The sequence below is a fragment of the Periplaneta americana genome, chromosome 9 (genome assembly GCF_040183065.1).
Source record: "Periplaneta americana isolate PAMFEO1 chromosome 9, P.americana_PAMFEO1_priV1, whole genome shotgun sequence".
Classification (NCBI taxonomy): domain Eukaryota; kingdom Metazoa; phylum Arthropoda; class Insecta; order Blattodea; family Blattidae; genus Periplaneta; species Periplaneta americana.
Window position 1 is genome coordinate 137,855,619 of NC_091125.1, and position 25,370 is coordinate 137,880,988.

General features: G+C 34.8%; 1 protein-coding gene across 8 annotated transcripts in view; it reads left to right on the top strand.

Moving 5' to 3' along the window:
* D2hgdh (D-2-hydroxyglutaric acid dehydrogenase) overlaps nucleotides 1-25,370 on the top strand; it is a 270,875-nt gene that overhangs the window by 239,924 nt on the left and 5,581 nt on the right. For 6 of the 8 annotated variants that reach the window (XM_069835982.1, XM_069835974.1, XM_069835976.1 and 3 more), the window contains exons 3-7: nucleotides 917-1,114; nucleotides 2,541-2,734; nucleotides 4,616-4,784; nucleotides 7,325-7,611; nucleotides 22,388-22,556. In XM_069835982.1, coding sequence (XP_069692083.1) covers nucleotides 917-1,114; nucleotides 2,541-2,734; nucleotides 4,616-4,784; nucleotides 7,325-7,611; nucleotides 22,388-22,556 — 1,017 coding nt within the window. Of the gene's footprint in view, nucleotides 1-916; nucleotides 1,115-2,540; nucleotides 2,735-4,615; nucleotides 4,785-7,324; nucleotides 7,612-11,266; nucleotides 11,436-18,674; nucleotides 18,844-22,387; nucleotides 22,557-25,370 lie in introns of all 8 variants that reach the window. The other 2 variants (XM_069835979.1, XM_069835981.1) reach the window with 2 other exon arrangements.

Sequence of the window (25,370 nt, forward strand, 5' to 3'; positions counted from 1 at the left end):
CATTTAATATAAAGAAAATGGTGGCTCCGTGGAATAATGGCGACTTAGTCCCCTTCTAAATATTCCCCTGGGTTCCTCGCACACCTATCCCAGCACCCCTTCCATATTTCATTGTGTTTTATTACATAGTAATCACATTAATGGTCTACAATCTGTATCTTCCAACAGAAATTTTAGCTTTGGAAAAACTCAGAAGATTTAGAGAGTTTTAGAGAAAAAAATCTGCACTGTGTTAGTGCTAACAGGTCTGAGTGAGACAATGTTTTGTCAGAAAATTAACAATAAAAAACTGCGTGAGATGTTGATATGATGATGATGATGATGATGATGATGATGATGATGACAGTTACCACTTGCTCAAGATCCTCCATCAAAATTTCTGAATCAATAGCTTATAAAATCCTGAGGCCACCTAATTCTCACACTGTCAATCACAAATCATTGATTGCAGTCTATGCACATTTAGTATTTTGAAGTTTTCTGCTTGTTGAAGGCCTTCCAGAACTTGCATCGCTTTTAAAAGGTTACTGGCCATGTTTTTAAAGCGTCAGTACCACAATTTTGTCTGGGTTTCACTCACTGAAACGTCACTGGAAGACTTCTTAATCATCTGAATAGGTTCCACGTATAGACGTCCAAGTAGGAAGCAAAACTTGAAGCAGAATCCCTGATCTTCTCACTTGGGTGAGAAGCATGTACAGTGTACACGCATGCGCAGTAGGGGCCCATCTTACTGACTTCTAAGCTACATTAAGGCCATGCAACTTGTTCTTGAAGTATTAAAAAAAGGCTGGATATTTTCTGGACAGGTCTCGTACATCAAAAGTTACTTATTATTGAAGTACGATAATTGTAGTCTTATTTGAAAATGACTTGCTTTTTCATACTGTTTTTATATAAGTTTCGCTTTCTGCAGGTGCCAGCCAGGTTGTGCTGAAGCCAAAGACAACAGAAGAGGTGTCGGCAATCCTCAAGTACTGCAATGCTGAGAACTTGGCAGTTTGCCCACAAGGTGGCAACACTGGTCTGGTTGGAGGCAGTGTACCTGTGTTCGATGAGGTTATCATTTCCACCAGTCTCATGAACAAAATTATCAGCCTGGATGATCTCTCAGGTAACATGGAATATTCAATCCATAGTTTCAACTCTTTATCTGCGATGTTGTTGTTGATCAACTGTCCGAAGACAAGTGTCACCAATAAGACATCGTCATTGAGGCAACTAAGCCAGGAAATAATGGGGTAGGGTGCCCAGTTCCTTTCCCCCTCCATTGCATACATCTCTGACTAGTTACACATTACACTATTATCTGTGCATTTCGAACTGGAGGCTCAAGGTCACGTACAAACCACGCTCGAATCACTGAATTGAAAACTGTGAACTGAAGCACTGGTAATTCTGGTTGTCCCAGCTGACTTTGAGAAGAATGGCCCAGGATTGGCGTAAGCACACGTGGCAAATGCAGTCCATTACTTGACCTTGAGCAGTCAGTTCGAAATGCACACATAATAATCAGACTTCAGATGCATACAAACAATTGTTCTTCCTCTGAGACATATCATCAAGTGAGATATACTGCCTGATAATACATAGTAGATGTACATATCAGCCAGAACCTTAATCAGAGGGATTCTGTATGGTAACTAATACAACAAAAAAATGTTGAAGCAAACATAGGTCTGATTTCACTCTGTTTTCTAGATACAACCATTTTTGTGTTTCAGAAACTATTTGCTTGTTTGTTACTACTTTGCATTTTGTATGATTAATATTCACCATCTCTCGTTTTGAGTTAGCCTACATTATCACAAGATATAATTTAGAGGACCTGGTTGTTAAAAACCAAAATTAAAGGTTTTTATACATGTAATTATATCTAAGTCAAATATTTTTGGGCCACCTGTATTAGTTCATGCTATAGTGAATTTTTCCTATTGACCAAGAGTTGCGCTCAGATATGGATTTGATATCATCTTAGGCTGATTACTTGGTTGAGTTTTTCCCCCAAATGTAAAACGAATGTCAGGTAATTCCATGATGAATCATCGTTCTCATCTTGCCAAATACTACCACATTATCACTGGTTCCATCGACACTAAATAACTTAGTAGTTGATACGTACAGCAGTGTTAAATAAAGATGAAGTTTATCTTAGCAAAAGCAAACATACTTAAAAGCTTCAGTGACTTTCCTATAAATATTGTGTTGGGGATAAGAGATTAAATTTTTCATCAAAAGATACTATAAGCATTTGGATGATGACTGTGCATTCAACTGAAGTACAAAGCATTATCATGGAGAAAAAGATGCTGTCCCTTACTAACTTCCACCATTTTCCTGCAGACTTTCATTTTCTTCCCTGAGGAAAGTAGTTTGAAATCACACTGGGTCCATGTTTATTAGAAACAGCTCTACTAAATTTGATCGAAATGTTTCACTTTACAAAACTTCTTAGTGAATTATACTCACACTGATGGCATCAAGTAAAGTTTTGTATATTTTCTAGGAATCTCTCTGATAAAATATGTCTTATTTTTCAGGTGTTCTAATATGCCAGGCAGGCTGTATATTAGAGAATTTAGACTCTTATCTTTCTGATCGGGGTTTTATGATGCCACTGGACTTGGGAGCAAAGGGCACTTGTCAGATAGGTGGAAATGTTTCTACCAATGCAGGAGGAATTCGTCTGATTCGCTATGGTAGTCTGCAGGGCAGTGTACTGGGAATTGAAGCAGTGAGTATGTGGCAGCATGTGGGGGGGGGGGGGAAGAGAAGTTCATTTTCAAAACTTCTCTTGTCCACCTGATAACGAAAACGAGCTTCCTGTGTCCATGCATTCTTCAACTATAACTCTACATACAATTGTCATGATTTGGATTCAGAATTCCTTTTAAACCACTAAAAATCTGACTCTTATCCACAGCAAAGTTGCGACAATATAAGAGTTCCAGCTTTGGAATCAAATAGTCTCATGCTCCCCTTTCATTCGAAATGTACCCAACCTCTTTGGTTTCATAATGTCTCTTGCCTATCTGGTAAGAAATGTTAGACCTAAAAACGTTTTTCGTGATTTTCCACAAAGTTATAGGAATGGGCAAGGATCGTTTTGAAAATAAGCTACTATATTATGGGTTTATTCAAAGTCATGACACTATGAAAACTCTGAAACTAAAAATAAGGTTTACATAAGAATACCCCCAACAAATGGGCTCACAGAGTGACTGTTTAGGATCCTACACACAAATTCCACAATTTGAGACATCTGGCTGACATCTACGGCTGACCACTAGGATCCAGAATACATAGCAGAGGTTAAATTAAAAATGAAATGCAATATGATTTGCAGAGAGAATACGGAACAAATGATACATTTAAAAATAAAGTACAACCCTTTGTTAAGCTTTATCAGGGTGTTTAATTTTCCAACAATCAGTTATTTTTTTTACTTTTAGATGAGTGATTGATTGTTATAGCTAGAGCCCGGATGTTTAGACATTTGTAACAGTTAAAAGACAGGCAAAAAAAAAAAAAAAAAAAAAAAGGCAGTAAAAAACGTAAAAAAAAAGGCACAATAAATTTTGAAAAAGGGACGTAATATATTTTAGCAATAAATTTAAATTATATCAACATAACTTACATTTTTACTAGTAGTTGACACATGTTGACTCATAAAACACTTTTATTCGTGATTAACTGGCTTTTCAGAAGCCTTACATAACAAAGCTGTTCCAAGGGTTGAAACATATGGACACTAAATTCGCTAACGTAAGCATGAAGTTTATTTTTCAATGGTTTACTGAACTTAGGCATTGTAGCTAAATTGTCTTATACATTCTGACATCTTATACAATAACTGACTATTCCTCACTCATATTTCTTTCTCTACAATAATAAACACGTATAGCACAAAATTGTAACAGTAAGATTTGAAAATATGAAAGCAAACAATTGAAAATGCTACGTGACAACTTCCATGAGAACGAGTTTAATATTTAAAAATATAAAGCTGATTGTTGGTATCGTGAAGACATGAGTGACATTATATTTGTAATTGTGGATTTTCGATCATTATTCAAATTACACCAATAGTATTAAAGCACGATTGTTAGCAGATTAAGCACCAAAATAAATTACTTTTTTTTACTATTGTTAGTAAAGTGAGTCTTGGTTTCATAGATTTAAATTTCATACACATTTAATTACAATTAATTAGAAAATTGCAAATAAACAAGAAATATTGTTTTAAAATAACAAAACAAAAAAGGCATTTAATTAGTAAGAAAATTATTGAATTAGTAAGGAACACCTTAAAAAGGCAAAATAAAAATAGGCCCTATCACTTTGATTTACCCTAAATCGCATTTATATCTATGAAAATAATGATATTCTTCCATGTAGTGATAAAGGCATTTTGCCAAACAACCGGGCTCTAGTCATAGCAGTTATAGCTGCTTTAGAAAAATTGATTATATTGATTATTTAAGTGAAATGTCGATTTGCTGGTCTTTCTTATTTTTACTAAAGAAATAGATAGCAAACCTAAACAGAAATGACTGAAGTGAGTATTTATATAATAAAGTGATTTACTGCGATAATGACATTTAGTATATTACAGGTGAAAGCTGATGGTGAGATAATAGACTGCTTGAGCTCACTGAAGAAAGATAACACTGGCTTCCACCTGAAGCATCTGTTTATCGGGTCAGAAGGGACGCTGGGTATTGTTACCAAAGTGGCTGTTCACTGTCCACCAAGCCCCAAGGCAGTCAACGTTGCTTTTCTGGGTAACTTTTACTTTCGTAATCAGAGATTCAACTGTATTTTAAGAAATTAAGGAATGGGTTAGTGACTGTATGATGTTCACATGTTTAGTGTTATGCCAGATTGGACTTTGCCAGGAAAAACAAGATTAGACATTTGCTAAGTTCTAAAAGTGATGATAATTCTCCCAGTGACAGAAAATTCAGAAACTTGGGCATTAACAAAATAACAACGAAGAACTGAAAAAAAAATCGAAGTATAATTTATAAAAACAATGGTTCTTTGACACAGTGAAGATACCAGAATAATAATCTCTTTTATATTTATTTATTTATTTTTTTGTTAATGGAGGGTACTTGACTCTTTGTCATTCGTCCATATGAAGTCAGATGTGTAGATCAATTTACTGTATTTACTCTCTTAATACACGCACTTCTTTTCATAATTTTTGGATTAAAAATCCAGAGTGCGTATTGTATGTGAGGAAACTATTTAGGGAAAGAAAATTATAACTACCTGACTCTCAGTGTCCTTATTTCTACACACTTCTGCAAATTTAATTACTTTCAGCTTGGAATTTGCCGAGTAACTTGTATATTTACACTAATTGGGGTTCATTATAAAGCAACACAATAATAACTACAGAATACAACTGAAGCAAGCAACACTACAAGAGAACAACAGACATTGACGCTACTCATAGCACGTTGAAGCACCGCTATATAGTAACGGTTCGTCTGCCTGACCGTGAAACAAGTGGACCCAGGTTAAAATCCTGGTTGAGACAAGTTACCTAGTTGAGGTTTTTTCCGGGGTTTTTCCTCAACCCATTAAGAGAAAATGCTGGGTAACTTTCGGTGTTGGACCTTGACTCATTTCGCTGGCATTATCACCTTCATTTCATTCAGATGCTAGATAACCACAGCAGTTGAACGTTTTTATACTATTAAAATGAACCAGTCATAATCCATTTTTTATAAGTAACTGATTAACTAGCGGACTTACCCGTGTTAATTATGTAAGTTTGTGCGTCTTACAGCTGTTTCGGTGCTTCATCATACCATCCTCAGAGCCTACTAGATCTCGGCGTCATCTCGAACTTCTCTGCCTGTTATGTGGGTGCGTTTGATTGTTGAAAGGTGTTGAAAAGTGGAGTCAAATAGTGTGTGTGTACTGAAATTGATCTGTGTGTTGAGAATTTGATCGGGGTGTGTTTTAGTGTGTTTGTATATTTCGTATTGTTCTAGTGTGTTGAGTTTTTGGTTCTTGGGTTGTATGTGTAGGATGTCCATGTCCGCATTTATGTTATTGTATGTATGGTTAGCATTGGTTATGTGATTGGTGTATGTAGATGTATTGTGTCCTCTGGTTATTGCTTTAATGTGTTCTTTGTAGCGTATTTGGAATGATCTGCCTGTCTGTCCTATGTAGAACTTGTCGCAACTATTACATGTGAGTTTGTATACACAATAACCAGAGGACACAATACATCTACATACGCTGATTATATAACCAATGCTAACCATACATACAATAACATAAATGCGGACATGGAAATCCTACACATACAACCCAAGAACCAAAAACTCAACACACTAGAACAATACGAAATATACACCCCGTTCAAATTCTCAACACACAGATCAATTTCAGTACACACACACTATTTGACTCCACTTTTCAACACCTTTCAACAATCAAACACACCCACATAACAGGCAGAGAAGTTCGAGATGACGCCGAGATTAGTAGGCTCTGAGGATGGTGTGATGAAGCACCGAAACAGCTATAAGCGCACAAACTTACATAATTAACACGAGTAAGTCCGCTAGTTAATCAATTACTTATATCAAGTGTTAAAAGTAGTGTATGCAAGATTCAAAATGGACCATTTTTTATTTAAAAATGGACCAATCATAATAAATTAATTCTTTGTTTTAAAAATCTAAACATGATGAGCACATCCAACATTACGATTGTATATTACCCACAAGTAGCAATTGAAAATGTAATGCATGCATTATGCGGAATTTTTTTTCCTACATATTACTGTCAAAATTTGGGTGCGTACATTATGCGATGATGCCTATTATGCAAGTAAATACGATAATTCAAACGACCACATTAGAAGTTCAGGGAACTATAAGCTGGTGTGGTGACTGGAGTGCCCATAGTTAGTCCTATAGTTATCCTGGCCACTACAAAAATGTTTATTTTAAATTTAAAAGTCCTGAGCTGAAAAAAGAAATGCACGGAAAGTGACTGTATATCCATCATTTATTGCAATTTATTAGCTTTTTATTTGATGAAAATTGCACAGATGCAAGTTATTCTACGAGCAGAATTAAATGTAAGATGATTTTAAATGCCCTACATAAATTCGGTACATTTAACCCATCTATCTTAAAAGTGAATCTAACTGCCTGGCTAGCAAAATTTCAATGAATTTACAGTTGACTATATTCAAAGGCACTGGAAACCAACTAACCATAGTCAAAAGTTCCCGAAGAAAAGGAAAACTACAAGACTACATTTGTAAATGCTATGATTGGTACTCTTTCAGGATTGGAAAAGTTTGATGATGTCTTGCACACATACAGAGATGCGAGACATGGACTAGGTGAAATTCTGTCATCCTGTGAGATGATGGATGCTTTGTCATTGGATGCAGCAACAACAAATCTCAAGCTTCAGCGACCCATTGGAGAATTTCCATTTTATATGCTAATCGAGACATCTGGCAGCAATGGCGCCCACGATGAGGAGAAACTCAACAAGTTCTTGGAGGCTTCAATGGCTAATGGAGTTGTCCTTGATGGAACAGTTGCTAGTGAGCCATCGAGAATCAAGGTATGCCTTAACCACATTCAGTCACTGGTTTTGATAAATTAAGGGTATATGCTACTGAATTCTGGTGAAGCATTTCAATTTTTATCATTTTTCAATTTTCCCACCAGAAAAATAATTTTGTCTCAGAGAAGTATTTGTGCAAAGTTTCATTTCATTATTCGAATTGTAGGTGACTCAAATATTAATTCTTTTATAGGCCCATAAGCTAACCTGTCCATCAGGTAGTTACTGTACCTTTAAATGCAGTTTCCCCATATGAAATTTTTTACATTTTTCAATATAGGAAATCAGATTGCTCAAACTAAGTAATATAATGTAATGACATTTTTGCGACACATTTTAAACACTGTATTCTATGGAAATTTTTATTCTTTTTTATGCATAATGTAAATGTAAAAAATTGTTCAAAAATAATTTTTTATTACAAACTACAAATGATAAAAAAACAACTACACAATATCATTACTCAATTATTCAGCTACATATTAAGACGTGAGACTATAAACTATCTTGATTTATTCATGTGTAATCTGATTTATTGGTAAGATGTACATTTTTGTATTTAATTTTTTTCAACATTCATTCACAACTGATGCTTTAGCCCATTGAGGGGTTGGACCTTCTCCAATATTTGTAGTCATTCCATACTGTTCTGTGCCATTCTCCTCCACCTCCTAACTCCATTCTTCCTTAAATCATCCTCCACATCTTGTAACCACCTAAGCCTGGGTTTTCCTCTTCGTCTTATTCCACTCCATACAATGCTCACCTGGGTAACCTAGAGTCTGGCATCCACTCTACACGGTCCAACCATTTAGGCCTTCCTTTTCTAATAACGAATATTATGTTTGATTCTTCAAACATCTCCATCAACTCTCTGTTTGTATTTAATTTTCATGGACGAAATTTACAAATCAAAAAATCTGAAAATTTCAACATCGTCTAATCTTAATGAAAGGAAATAATAATAATTAAAATTTCATTGAAATCGGATAAAAATTGTAAAGTTTTAAAACTTAGTAGTGATATGATATTTATTATATAATAGATCACAGACAAAGTATATACAAGTAATGAATTGAACCCTTACATTACACACTTTACTAAAACTTAGTAGTGTATACCCGTAAGTTCGTTCAAAGTTAAGAAAGATGAACTTTTCTCTGTAACTCAGGTTCATACTTGGTCAGGGGTGATAAAATATGGCTTCCTCCAAGGGTCCGATGTCACACACAATTTATGACATATAGAAGAAAATTGCAACATTTGATTAATTAATGCTGTTGGCAGAATTCTCAGCAGCCTTTGAATTGTTTACCAACAGTTAATATACAGTATTCTGGTATAGATTGCTTTGCTCTCTGTATTTAGATACAGGAATGATATGAAAGGTTTTGTTAGTCATCAGTTCGTGTACTATGTCTGTCTCCTGTTCGCCTAGATGACGTGTACACGAATACTATCTTTTATTTAACGTGTTTGAGAACCAAGTTAATTCAGTTGGGAGTGCCAGATTGTATAGACCGAAAAAGTCTTGTCTCAGTCATAAGAGAAGGTACCGGTAGGATATTTAATTTTGTCGTAATTTACAGAACTACTTCAGAATCCACTTATGCTACTTCGCATATTTTTTTATAAAACTGCATTCGGAGCCTTACCATAGTGTAAAAGAGGGACAGAATGTGGCACTGACCACATTGTATCCTAGTCCCGAAGTCGGAAGTATGAAAACTACTTTCCTGTGTTCGTGTATCTTAATAGGGTTGAAGAGGTAATTCGTTGTTTACCTACAACACAGTGTATTTTTCACAATTTATAAGGCATAAGAGGCACAGTTTATGCATCATAGTTATTTTTCATATCACTTTCCATCAGTTTCCTGCATTTGTGTAATCTGTTTCATTCCTTTTGTCGGATTTTTTATTTGTAAGGGAAATTGAAAAACAAATGATAATATTCTCAATTTATAATTCACATTTTAGTTTAGAATTAGTTTTTGACTTTCCACAATTATGGGTGCACGTGATCATAGAGACACCATGGAGAAACAAAAAAACAAACCAATTCTCTTCCTCATAACAGCTGGCCAAGGAAGTGGCGGGTGCTGCACTCTAATCGGTAAAGAACAAAACTACTTCTGAGGATACCAAATGGAATCATGAGGCAAATCATATGAGTCAGAGATTATAGAAATGTTAGTGATTCGAAATATACTCATTCGAGTGGAAAGGGTTAAAAGGAAATACATTATTTTTATTCCTATTTTACACTTGTCAGTGTAAGTTGTTAGTTATCCTTGGTTGATACTCAGTAATGTGAATGCCAACTAAAATAATATGATGCATGTACGAATTTCTCTGGGAAGAAAGTATTGCCGAGGAGCTTTATGTCACATTAAGTTTTGGAGTAAGAAATAACTTTACGACATTTTACGTATTAATATTATAAACAAAATTCTCAAAGGGTTTTGTATTATCCACCAATAGTTCCTACGTATAATAAAGTGCAGATGGTTCTGCCAGCTGTCACCTGATTGTGCTCTCTGGTATCTAAAAGCAGGTATGTTGTGAAAATAAACCTCTGCTGTGTTCATCATTAACCGTTACCCTATCATTGAAGGTAATGAATTGCGCCCTTATCATAGGAATTAAATTAAACACTTGAGAAATTAGTAGGAATTTAGAATGATCTGGCTGAGCATATCTAGAGATATTAGAAACAAATCCGACCAAAAAACCAATCAGACTAAGTTACTGACTGAGCAACCAAACACAATCAAGCTAGCTAACCAACCAAATCAAATCAGACCAAATGACTAACCAACCAAATCAAATCAGACCAACTGACTAACCAACCAAACCAAATCAAACTGACTGATTAACTAATTATACCAAACAGACTGACCAATCAAGCCAAGCCAAACCAAACGGACTGACTAAGCTGCCAAACCAAATTGACTAACTAACCAGTCAAATCAAACCAAACCAAACTGACTGACTGATCACCCAAACCAAACTGACTCACCAACCAGTCAAATCAGATTATACTGATTGACTGACCACCCAAACCAAATCAGACTGACTGACTGGCCAACCAAACTAAATTAGACCAACTGGCAGACCAACGAAACCAAATCAAACTGATTGAGTAATAAAGTCAAACCAAATTGACTGACAAACCAAACCAACTGACCAATCAAATCAAATAATAACTAACTTTTCCAATGTTTTCATAAATAGAAGTATTTAGTAATTTACAGGTAATGTAAATTACTAGTTTTAATCATTTATCTTTGTACAAGTTACCTGGTTGAGGTTTTTTTCCTAGGTTTTCCCTCAATACATTGAGATTAAATGCTGGGTAACTTTCAGCATTGAACCCTGGACTCATCTCGCTAGCATTATCACCTTCATATCACTTAGACGCTAGATAACCATAGCAGTTGATAAAGCATCGAAAAAAACCAACTAAAGAAAATAATTTATCCAGTCACTACATTTCTCCTGATGATTAAAATGGGAAGTTCCTTGATCTCTTATATTTAATATGTTTTGTTGTATTGTGTTGTGTTTTATCATACCGTACAAGAATTTTTAACTGTAAAAGATAAATGAATAAATATGAAAAATAAACTTCATAATTTTGTTTTCCTCAGTCAATCTGGAATCTGCGCGAGTCCATTCCAAATGGCATGATGTCAGAAGGTCACTATTACCTCTATGATGTAACTCTACCTCTCGAGAAATTTTATGATCCCGTACCTTTGGTATCTGAGCGCCTGGCTGGGACCTCTGCTATCCGATGTTCTGGATTTGGTCATATTGGTAAACAGTATTCTCTGCTCTGCACTGTATATACACAACCCTGCACAGTACTGTCTGAAGTCGGCACATTCTTTTAAGAACAGATAGCTTTAACTACTAAGACAGCTCTGTACTGGATATCTTTGTTTACTTAATTTCAATAACAATTTGAGTCATATAGAGGATGGTTCGTTGCAACCTGTTACAGTCTCATCTTAAAGGAGGGATGGAGGGAAAGCATTGGTGTCTTATTTGAGTGTGAACATTTTCCACACAGCTAGAGCACTTTTATACTTACTGGAACTTGAATTTAAAATGCTGATGAGTCAAAGTAGAGTTTGTGGCAAGTTTTCGTGTAATATTCCCGTTTTTTCCTGCCAGAATTCCACCATTTCTCCATTAACCATCATCATTCTGGTGTAATGTGATCCATCTACTATAGGGCACAACAGACAACACCTGTGACGGAAAAATGATCTACACTTTTGGAGTTTTACTCATAGAATGTCTGCATATTCGTTTGTTTTTTGCGCTGTAAGTAACATTATTGATACATGTTTTAGTCCAACATCTGAGTAAAGAAGAGCAGAGACGAGTGGTTCGCTTTTAAACTGCTGAGGAAGCTGGAGGACGAGAAAATATCATCGCATGTCTGTTTTGTACAGTGAACACTGTACACATAGGCGAAGTTATGGGAGGGCATGGGGGCATTGCCCCCCAAACTTCTCTGAACTCTTTTTTTTTCTATTAACGTTAGAAAATATTGAATTCAGAAGATGTTTTTTGCTTTTGTTTATGATTAAGTTTCTGTGCTTAAATTGATGAATTAATGTCTTCAGACCATGCGTCTGGACTATAATATTTATTTTAAATATTTGAATGTATAAGAATTTCTATACCTCATATAAGGAATGGAAGTACTGTAATGTTTTTTTTTGTAACAGCCTGTACTCATGTGTTAGAATTCTGCAGGTGTTCAGGCCGCCACTTGGAGATGTTTGAATAACACTACACAATAATGCAGAAAAAAGAAAAGTGATCTTGGTATAATGTGTAAACTTAAAGACGAGATTATAATAAAATAATTAGAGTTTACATTTCATGTAATATCTTCAGGAAGATAAGCTTCATATAAAGAAGTTTCTGTTAGCACTTACGTAGTTTTATTGTTGCATGCATGTGTTTCTGTATGGGAGACAAAAAGAGGGAGAATGTTTTAAGTTATGCCCTACAGTTCAAGCCGTATACAACTTGGTCCGAAACATCGCGGATATGGATGTAACACTGTAAGAAATATGCCCCCCGAAAATACCTTTATTAAATGATCATATTCCGATATACTGTGCCATGGTCAAGCTATAACGGGGGGAGGAAGTAAATGATGTCCCCCATAATCCCGTTATATGGGAATTCTATGGTTTTGCTTGCCCCCCTCCCCCCTAAGGAAACAGTTCTCTCTCTGCCTATGACTGCACGTCATGTTCATGTGTGTTGGAGTGACATAAGAGAATGCAGGTCACTGCAGGAAAGTAATGATAACGTTTTTCGACTGCAAGGGCCTGCTGGTTGTCAACGTTGGGGCACATTATTGGAAATATTAAAATTTTCAAGAAATAAATTTTTCTTTTTCATGAAAATTCACTGATCCATTCCGTTTTTAATTCTTCAGTTTCCTAAAATTGGATCTTCTTATTTAAAAATGGAACTGCGCTATAAATGTTCTGGTTTCCAAGTTTCCATTAATCTTTTCTTACCAGCTATGATGTACGTACACATATGTAATGATTAAGTCACAGCATTTTGAAAGAAACTCAGAGATTTGAATGCTATCAGGAGCCGAATGTTTGAATAATTTCAAGGGAAAAATTGTTCCGGGCCCGGGTATCGATCCCGGAACAATTTTTTCCTTGAAATGATTCAAGTCTGCTTCACAGTGAGCTTTACCTGAAAGCTAGATTTGCATAGACGAATGTTTGTTAATGCACAATGTTTATGCAATTCAGGGGTCCCTTTTGTTTTTCTTAGAGTTGTAAGAATATCCCTTCTATAAAAATGCATTAGTGCATTTTGTTATGAATCTTCAGTTTATGAAAATTTTAATGAAAATTCACCAGTCCACTTTGTTGTAAATCAGTGGTGTCACAATATCAGTACGATATCTTATGATTTTGAAGATATTTGCTTCACCGTATGCTCTGTCTTAAAAAACAGCACATGACTGTACGACTACTCAGCGTTCAGGCAGGAATGTAGAAAGTGTTACAGCAAGAAAGGGTTTGTAGTTGTAGGAAAAATCACAATCATACAAATGAGACAATTTGTGTGATGCGTGCCTGAGATACGTCATGTACAGTAAGAATCATTAACAGTAAATTGTAATGAATTTATACATCGTGATTACACAACTTTTAACATTATATCACTTCGGAATATTATGTATTATATGTCTTTCGTGTTAAATATTACTGTACCTGGTTAACATGTTTCGAGCTGTTATTGACCTTCTTCAGAATTGGTTGTTGCTGGTCTTGGCGTCTTTTGTTTTATTTCCTGTGGGGGTATGTTTGTGTGGTGTAATGTGAAGTTAAAGAGTGTATGTGTTCTGAAATTGAGTTGTGTGTTGAGAATTTCATTTGGATGTGTTTTTGTGTGTCTGTATATTTCGTATTGTTCTAGTGTGTTTAGTGTGTTTTCAACATAGACATGGAAATTCTACACATCCAACCAAAAAGCCAGAAACTAAACACACTAGAACAATACGAAATATCCAGACACACAAAAACACATCCAAATGAAATTCTCAACACACAACTCAATTTCAGCACACACACACACACACACACTCTTTGACTCCACATTACACCACACAAACACACCCCCACAGAAAACAAAACAAAAGGCGCCAAGACCAGCAACAACCAGTTCTGAAGAAGGTCAATAACAGACCGAAACATGTTAACCAGGTACAGTAATATTTAACACGAGAAAGACATATAACACATATTCCGATGTAGTGAATTTATATAGCAGCTTGTATAAAAGACAAAGGCATAAGACACAAACATTATTTGAAAATTGAAATATTTGTGATACAAAATTATGATTTCTTGAATATTTATTTATAAAATAACAGTACTTCACGTTAAGTAATATAGTATATTCTTCTAAGTAGACGACATTAAGGTATATGTATCATATGTGGAGACTAAGAGGAAGGCACAGAATAGGAAAGATTGGGGAATATGCTGGTTTCGCAGTGAAAGATCTGCCCTTGGACAGAAAACTATGAATGAATTAATTCTTCTAGTAGGAAACAGTGTGTACTTTATTTATACTATCGCACAAGGCATTGAAAGAAACATACTGGTACGTCAATACATATGCAAACAATGAAAAACAAACAGGCAATTCTTTCCTAAACTTTCATTTCTTTGCTCACCTATTGCAATTGCAATGTGTATAATGTCAAAACACATTTTCTTAAATTACAAGAGTTCATTTTTCTCACTTGAATAACCTGCTGCATACGTTTGACATTTATTTTTAGATGCAGCATTCTCTACAGTCATCAGTTAATATTACATTACCAGTTGCAATACTGAAAACCGAATGTAATGATTGTCAATGGACTACTTGGCCTAGTTTCATGAAAGAAAACACTGTTTACATCTATACATACTGCCGAACATTGAAAATATTTCTGAAAGAAATTCAAGTAACTGAGGATATTGTAATTATGACTTCAATGCTCTGTACTTTTTAGCATGAGGTCGAGTGATGCACTGTGTTAAATTTGTACTTCCCTATTACGTCTATCATAAGACTGCAGGTAGGAGAGGCATATCAAGGGAGGTAAGATTTGAACATATGCTGTTGCTGGAACGAAATTGGAGTACAGCACATAATAGTACGATATGACATCGCTGTTGTAAATCCTCCAGTTCTCAAAAAATAAACTCGATTTGACTGAATTTATTATGTTCCTTCAGGTGTCTACTAACAATTTCCTTTTGTCGATGTTGATGTATTTGTAATGGTTAAACCAGTGTTTTAATGTTACATGTAATCCACGCATGGGCGTGAATTCAGATTTATACAGGAGATAAATGTTTCTTCCTTGGTAATATGGATGTCTTGTGTTGCTTCACATGGAAGCCAATAGTTGTGCTTATTGCATGTTAACGGGTATTTTAAAATTCATTTTGTCTTCAGATAAATCTAATTTAATATAATAAAATGTTTCAAGTTCAATCTATAAGATTTATCTATTTTGCAAATGTTTATTTGCTATAACATTGTATATAGAATATTAACGTTTTCGCCTTTTTGGCATCATCAGATATTGTTAGGAAACACGTAATCTAAACCTTGAACAAATTAAAAATATACATTGTAATATGCATGACAAAATAGATTTTCATGAGTTTTATGTAGTATGTCTTATAAGTAAAAAGGTTTATTTAGAAAAATATTTCCAGGAAATATAAATTTGGAAAGCCGATATGATTTCAGATACATATAACTCATGTTACAAAAACACATATGAAATGATTAAAATGACAAGCATGCATTAAATTAACAAAATACGAATATCAGCAATAATTAAATATTGGTGGAAAAGACTTAATTGTTGAATTTGTAATTAATTACCGGGGAATTATGAGTAGAATGGTGATGTGATATCAATACATTATTTAAATTACAATTTATAAAATCGATAATAGGTAATTAATAAAATTAATAATAAATAATGATAAAATTTGATAAAATCTTGTGTCGTATATTGCCATGCTGTTACAATTAATCCTTAGTAGTTATTTAGCAATACATTTGGCTGTTCTTCATTCATCAAATCTTGAATCTGTAAAATACATATTTCAATGATTTATCTAAGAAATATATGGCTAATAAATGTTAAAGTGAATGCTCGTATCCTGCTGCAAACTTACTTATTGATTGTGTATTAATTGATTAATTGTAACAGCATGGCAATATACGACACGTAAGATTTTATCAAATTTTATCATTATTTATTATTAATTTTATTAATTACCTATTATCGATTTTATAAATTGTCATTTAAATAATGTATTGATATCACATCACCATTCTACTCATAATTCCCCGGTAATTAATTACAAATTCAACAATTAAGTCTTTTCCACCAATATTTAATTATTGCTGATATTCGTATTTTGTTAATTTAATGCAAGATATAATATAACACGCTTGTCATTTTAATCATTTCATATGTGTTTATGTAACATGAGTTATATGTATCTGAAATCATGTCAACTTTCCAAATTTATATTTCCTGGAAATCTTTTTCTAAATAATCCTTTTTACTTATAAGACATACTACATAAAACTCATAAAAACCTATTTTGTCATGCATATTACAATGTATACTTTTAATTTGTTCAAGGTTTAGATTACGTGTTTCCTAACAATATCTGATGATGCCGAAAAGGCGAAAACGTTAATATTCTATATACAATGTTATAGCAAATAAACATTTGCAAAATAGATAAATCTTATAGATTGAACTTGAAACATTTTATTATATGTTAACGCGTGTCTACTATTTGTTTGTCTAAAAATGTTTCAGATAAGGTAACAAATAAATTGTGATATGGAATTTAACTGAAGGCCTCCAGTATTAAGGGTAAGACGAATGTATAGTACCAGTATGTTTGTTTTTCATATGTACACATTTTTGCATTTTTTGGGAACATGATGCATGAAAAGGGGTTCCGAAATGCAAAATACAAACGTGACCTGTTTATAATTAGACTGAAAAAACAATCTACAGACAAAATTATACTGTTTATACTATTTCTTTCAAATATTGTTTTAGTCATGTAAATTTATATACTGGTACGTAATTTGTAATATTGTTATCGTTGCTTGTGTCATGATTACCATACTTTCGGTTTCGATTCGAACTATAGTAAGGTTACCATATTTTTTTCACAATTTCCGGAGATATATGATATTTTAACATTTATATGTCCTCATCTTCAGTTTTGATTATTGCATCATGAAAAAGCGGCAAAACTGCATTAGCAGAATTTATCACTGCAATATGCAAACCATATTATTAATTAACAATGAAAATCTGGGTATATCTGGGAAAAAAATTATTAAATATAGGGGCATTCCGAGGACGAATTTTGTCCGAGAACAGAAAACAAAATTCGGTGATTGTCGCCGGGAAATGGGGATGTCTGATAACTTCAGGCCTTAGGTGAATAATTTTAAGAAACATAAATCGTAAATATGGCTTCTAACAATTGAAATAAAATTGCTGGTGCCATATAGTAGGTATAATACATATAAAGGATCCCTTTGTTCATGAATAAGAATGAATAAATACAAAATTGCACGTCGAGGCCTGTTGTTAGTTTGCTATCAGCCCTTAGTAACAGATTTAATCTCGGTTAACGATTGGGAAGGTCTTTATTGGAATAGAGTGGAAACATGTTGATTCATAATCTCTGTGATCCAGTGTCGACAATATAATAATTCCACTGATGTACTAATAAAAGATATACAAACTGAAACAGAGTATTAATTAAATAATTGTGATCAGTTGAGAAGAGACTATGTATTAGTTGACAGATACTCAGCATTAGACATTAACAAACCATATTTACAGTATTCATTGAACCTGAGAATTCGAGTTGACTGTGTCAGAAATGCAACAGACTATGGATTGGATGAGACTGTATTAATCCCGAGTAGAGGCAAAATTTTCCATCCACAGTTTCCAGAAAGGCTCCGGGCTCCAATTAGCCTCATTTATGAAAAGAGATGGGCGAAATTTTCGTCATTTTTCGGGAAAACAACTGATTTTTGTTATGTGCAAATAAATAAATAACAGTAATCTTCTATTCATATGTTGGCCAAATTGTATCAACTATGCTTTTATAAATAAAGGCAAAATATGCACTTTTATGCACAATAAAAGTAATATCATTATATTCAGAAATTTGTGATTCATGTAGATAATCTTTCAGCATATTCACACCACACTAGAGAACAAATATGCAAATGCATGAACTTCCTTTCCCTACTTATAAGTCCAATGCGATAGCACTGAGTCACCATGGTGGTTTGGTATGCAATGCGTGGCATTGAAAATTAACTAATCAACTGTTAAAAATTATATTCCGTACTACAGACAGATAATGAAAATTTGGGACGTGTTGCCATTAATTTCTCATTTTTTAAATCCACTTTTTTCAATTGTTTTCTCAGTCAATATGGCATCTACGAGAATCCATACCAGCAGGTTTTGTACATGAAGGCCAGTTACTCATTTACGACCTGACTCTTCCCATGAAGAAACTCTATGATCTTGTGCCTCTTGTGTCTGAACTTTTGGTTGGAACATCTGTCATCCGATGTTGTGGCTTCTGTCACCTTGGTAAGGGAAGTCATGCATTTGTGTTGTCTTAAATCTTACTGTAATTTGTTTACATGAGTGTATGGCCGCTTCTTCACTTAATTCTGTCATATCCGACGGAAATACATCTCTGTGCTGGGTTTCCTTGCTGTGCACGTAAAAATCTTGTCAACACTAAAAAGTGTTAAATTTGATTTCAGTGTTATGAATACTCATCAGAATACGAATAGATGTCCTAACTACTTTCTAATTAATATTATGAGAATTCAAATATAAATCTATATAATTTGTTTGATTCTAACACGAATATGCCTTTTTATTAAAATCCATTTAACCATTTTCTTTTAAGTTCGCAGGTTTTCCATTCTTTTAAAAATCCTCATCTCGTTTTGAATCTCCAGTTTCTCAAAAATAAACTTCTTTTTAAATATGAAACATAACGGTTAACACATCTGACCGTGAAACGAGTGGGCCTGTGTTAAAATCCTGGTTGGGACAAGTTACCTGGTTGGAGTTTTTTTCCGAGGTTTTCTCTCAACCAATTGAAACAGAATTGCTGGGTAACTTTAAGCTTTGGATCTCGGAATCATTTCGCCACCATTAATTCACATATCATCATCCATACCATAGCCTGGGTTAAGCATGGTTCGGCATGCTGTACTTGTACAAGAGCGAAGTTGTTTGGCTACCCAATCATTCATAGTATAGGAGTGGTAAGCACAATAAGACTCAGGTTGCAGTGTAAGCCTTTGGGTCCCTTCTCCGTACAAGAGAAAAAAAAATTGAAATATCCATTGGTCCAATTTGTTTAAATTGGGAGGTTTTCAAAAAAATAAATCTCCATTATTTTATAAAAATTCACCTTTTATTAAATCCCTAGGTTTTCAAAATGTTTTACAAAAACTCGTTAAGTTTTTACTCTTCAGTTCCTCAAAAACAAAATTCATTTTAAATATAAAAAAATCCACCAGCCCATTTTATTATAAATATTCATGTTTTCAAAAAGTAAATTACCCTTTTTGTGAAAATTCAATGATTCATTTTGTTATAGAAACTTCAGTTTCTAAAAATGAACTTTATTCTTTTTAATACAAAAATTCACTGATTCATTTTGTTGTAAATCTTCAATTCCTCAACAAGTAAACTCGGTTTTATTGCTGTATTATAATTCTTCAGGTTTGCGTTAATTTTTTTAACCTGCTGTGGTGGAGTGTGGAAGATACAGGCAGGGACTTCAATTCTACCAAAGAAATGGTCGTTTGTCTGTTGTTAATATGGTGTTTACACAGTTCAGTAGTCCCTTCTGTTGTAAATCTCTTAAAAATAACTAGTCCATTTTGTCATAAAACTTCGGTTTATAAAAATTTTAATGAAGATAGACCGGTCAATTTTGTTGTAAATTCTTCTGTTATCAAAAACTAAACTGGATTTGATTAAATTTATTATGTATCTTACTTTTCCATTCCATCCATGATTTCGTTTCATTGTGTTGTACTTGTAATACAGAGTTTTCTGTTAGAAGCGTGATGAACACTGGAAAATCTCTATTATTCCCTTGTGCTCTAATGTGTAAAGGTTGTGCAATAGCTGCAGGGTTCAGTCACGTTCCTAATGGAAGACTCTGTTAAAATCGCTTTTAATGCTGTATATAAGTCAATGTCGAGGATTGAAATTATATCAAGGAAATTTATGTTTGTCCCTTGTTAATGTGGATGTCTTGTGTTGTCTTAGGCTTAGATGGAGATCCATAGTCGTGCCTAAAAATGCGTCAGATAACAAAGAAATTGTGATAAGTATTTTGGTTTGAGGCTGCTTGTCTATACTTCCACGCATCTTCTAGGTAGATATGAAAAACTCAGCATAACATACTTTGTGTCCACTGCTGTGGAGTAATAGTTAGCATGTCTGACCATGAAATGAGCGGCCCTGGGTTCAAATTCTGGTGGGACAAGTTACCTGGTTGAGGTTTTTTTCCGGGGTTTTCCCTCAACCCAGTAGGAGTAAATGCTGGGTAACTTTCGGCGCTGGACCCTAGACACATTTTGCTGACATTATCACCTTCACATCATTCAGACGCTATATAACCATAGCAGTTGAAAAGAGTCGTAAAATAACCAACAAATAAATAAAATAATACTTCTTTGCTGCTGTGGTACTGGATCTGTTCTTTAATTTAGGCTCTTCCATTTCTAAAAAATACCTGACATCTTATCCTCTGATTGAGTTTTGGCTGATATGTACCCTACATCTATTATCAGGCAGTACATCTCACTTGACGATAAGTGTCAGAGGAAGAACTATTGTTTGTATGCATCTGAAGTCTGATTGGTGTAACATGTAGCTAATCGGCGATGTATGCAATGGAGAGGGAAAGAAACTGCCACTCTACCCCATTATCTCCTGGCCTAGTTGCCTCATAAGTGGTGCTTTTTGGTATCTCTTGTGAGGTTGAAACCTGTCTTTGGACAGTTGACTAAACAACAACCTAACATCTGATGATTAATTCATTTCAATAAACTCGGAACAACAACTGAAATACTGTAACTCTATGATCTATTATAGTCACTCATATATATAAAATGTTGAGTATTGTTCACGATTTCATTCAGTGATGTGATATCAATGTTTGAGTAACATTTGAAATTAGTTTTGAGTGAAAACGGGACAAAATGGAATGTTAGGTCACATTCATGGGGCAATTGCTACAGCATTATGAAATGAAACATATGATCACTCCACATATATTTTTTTCCGTGGTGCGACAGTCCAGGCCAAGTCCGACCAGCCGACTGCTGGTCTCACGTCAGCATGCCTCAATAGAGGTGAACGATCATTCAACCAAAACAGAGATATCGTGTGATCAGCATGATGATCCTCTCAGATATTATAGCTGGTTTTCGAAACAGGGTTTCGCTATCATAGCTCTCCAAATACATTACTATATTGGGTGGACACTGGTTCCATACACTGCCGAAATTTCATGAGAAATTTCCTTCCCCATAAGGACTCGAACTAGCTTGAGTTCTAGGCAAGATCCCTTAAGACTGCGATGCTATAGTATAGGGCATCTTGCCACGTACTGTCATGAAACTTGGAGGTGGTTTTGCATGTTAGAAGTAATTTGGTAACTGATCAGGAAGAGGAAAAGGAATTGGTTGGGTCACTGGCTGAGAAGAAACTGCCTACTGAAGGATGCACTGAAAGGAATGGTGTACAGGAGAAGAGTTCGGGGCAGAAGAAGATATCAGATGATAGACGACATTAAGATATATGGATCATATAAGGAGACAAAGAGGAAGGCAGAAAATAGGAAAGATTGGAGAAAGCTGGGTTTGCAGTGAAAGACCTGCCCTTGGGCAGAACACTAAATGAATGAATGAAGTAATTTGATATTGCCTGCCCTTTAGGCTGTCAACTCTCTGGTTTTTATAAGAAGAAACGATTCCCGGAAGTTCACAAATGGACAGATTCGAGTGATTTCTGTCAGGATCAACATCTAGTCTGAATGCATAATGCTAGATGGTCTTGTGTCTCGTTTTGTTAATTGTGTGCTTTGATTCTATAGTTGATGTGGAACCTGAGGGAAGGGATAACAGAAGGCTTGCTCCACGATGGTTATGTGTACAAGTATGACATCTCCCTGCCCCATGCTAGCTTCTATGCTATCATTCCTGAACTCCAAACCCGCTTGCCGAAGGACAAGGTTGGGAGAATCTGTGGCTATGGTCATGTAGGTAGGTGTTCAGCATGCATTACACTGCTTGAAATTGTGTCCAAGCATGATTGTTCTGTCTGAACAAATGTCTATCTATCTATATGGTGAATATTTATGGAGTTGTAATGGTTGAATATGTTATGTTATTTGAATGGTTTTCTTTATATAATGCAATAATTTACTAATAGTGTTAATTTTGAAAGTTAATGTACCGGTACTAATATTTTTTATCTTTTCTGTATATAAATTCATTCTTATACAGGGTGATTCACGAAGATTGTGCAGTACTCTGGGATGTGATTTCTGGCATCATTGTGATGAAAAAAGTTCATATAAACATATGCCATATTTTTTAAATTGAGTGAGTTACGCCCTCCTGAATGTTAAACATAAACGTAGATGAAAGTATTTAGTATCAGTATTTAGTATTTATTTATTTAACCTGGTAGAGATAAGGCCATGAGGCCTTCTCTGCCCCTCTACCAGGAGATTCCAACTACAATATGAACAATAAAATTACAATTAGTATTAAATTTACAATTACAAATTAAAGAGTAATGGAACGGAGAAAAATTCTCTCCGGCGCCTGGATTTGAACCTGGGTTTTCAGCTCTATGTGCTGATGCTTTATCCACTAAGCCACACCGGATACCCACCCCGGCGCCGGACAGAATTGTCTCAGATTAAATTCCAATTCCTGGGTTCCCTCTAGTGGCCGCCCTCTGCACTACGTCATAGATGTCTATGAACATAGGACTGAAGTCCACACATGTGCTGAGGTGCACTCGTTATGAGTGACTAGTTGGCCGGGATCCGACGGAATAAGCACCGTCTTAAATCACGAAGTGATTTACGCATATCATATATATTATTTTAATGTACCGAAGTACATATGTTATTTCCATGCAGATAGAGAGAATTTTTCTCCGTTCCATTAGTCTTTCATCGTATGATGACGCAGAATATCTGCATGGAAATAACATATGTACTTCGGTACATTAAAATAATATATATGATATGCGTAAATCACTTCGTGATTTAAGACGACGCTTATTCCGTCGGATCCCGGCCAACTAGTCACTCATAAGGAGTGCACCTCAGCACATGTGTGGACTTCAGTCCTAGTTCATAGACATCTATGACGTAGTGCAGAGGGCGGCCACTAGAGGGAACCCAGGAATTGGAACTTTATCTGAGACAATTCTGTCCGGCGCCGGGGTGGGTATCCGGTGTGGCTTAGTGGATAAAGCATCAGCACGTAGAGCTGAAAACCTGGGTTCAAATCCCGGCGCCAGAGAGAATTTTTCTCTGTTCCATTACTCTTTCATCGTATGATGACGCAGAAAATCTGCATGGAAATAACATATATACTTCGGTACATTAAAATAATATATATAAACGTAGATATTATGAAGGTTTAAGCATTTTGCAGCAATAGACATAGCCGCCTGAGTGTGAACTGCGCATGCCGCATTCCCTAACTTCCATTGTTCGGATGCTAGGTAGATACGTTGTACCGGTGTTGAGTTATCTCTAATTGTGACCCTGATGTCACGAGATTTTTGTTGCTGCTATCAGCTGTACTGCAACACATACAGCTCCAGACGTCCAGAGAGAGAGAGAGAGAGATTTTACAAGAATGCATGTTACGGAAGAAAGAAACGTTATTTTATTCAGAACTATTCAAAATCAGCCACATGTATATATGAACTTTTTCATCAGAATGATGTCAGAAATCACATCCTAGAGTATTGCACAATCTTCATGAATCACCCTTCAATCTTTATTCTTCGTTTACAAAAGCAGTATTTTTATTAACCCATTAAAAATTAATGTTGTCATAAGTTTATTTTATTTATTTTCCAATTTTTAAGTGTTTATGAAACTTATCTTTATTATTTCTTACTGAACCAACAGTTACATTAAATTGTTAAAGATTAATGTCGACATAACTTAATTTTATTTTTCAGAATATTTATGGACCCCAGTGACTGTTAATTTTTTTTGCAAGTCCAAAACCTTTGTTAAAAGTTAATGTTGAATTGAATGTAGAGTATTTAAGAAGTTTAGTTTATTGTTAATTTGCGGTTTACAATATTAATATTTCTATTGTAATATTAGAGTTGGGATGTTGTAAGAAAGCAGGTGCCTTCTATCTACTAGGCGCTAATGGATGCATGATAGTAAAGGAAATGACTTGATCTGTCTTGTCCAGTGAGTGTCTTGTACTGTAATTTCTGATCCTATTTCTCTACTTACATTCTTGTTATCTTATCTATTATAGGAATATGCAAATGAAAAAGTAAAACGTGAAAGTCAGGTTTTATACAACAGGTACGTAAAATTGTGTTTTGGATGCATGAGTTCTTTCAGAACGAGTCTCAGAGCTCCACTTCGTCTCTCGTGCTTCCATGCTAACAATGTTGCCAAGTGTCAGGAGCACACTGCTGCAGCTTGTGGAATTGGCCTTCAAGTTCTACAAATAATTTGTCATCGTTGTTATTACGAAATGTGCTATGCTACTGAAAGATTATGGAGGAAATACCTCTGGAGTTATTACTTTAGTAATGCACAAAACCGGTGTAATTCTTGAGCTAAGCTAGCTACCACAATATGTTATAATATTATAGATATATTAATTTGTCCTACAGAATTTATCTGTAATATTGACACTTAAGGGGAGGTAGAGGTGAAATTTTCGAACAAAACTGAAGAAAAAATGAAAATTTGGTTTTTTCCATTTTTATTATCTTTATTTTGATATTCCAATGTTAGTTTTTGATTTTGTGCCCTTAAAAGTATGAAATTAAAACCAAGATAACTGTATTACTAT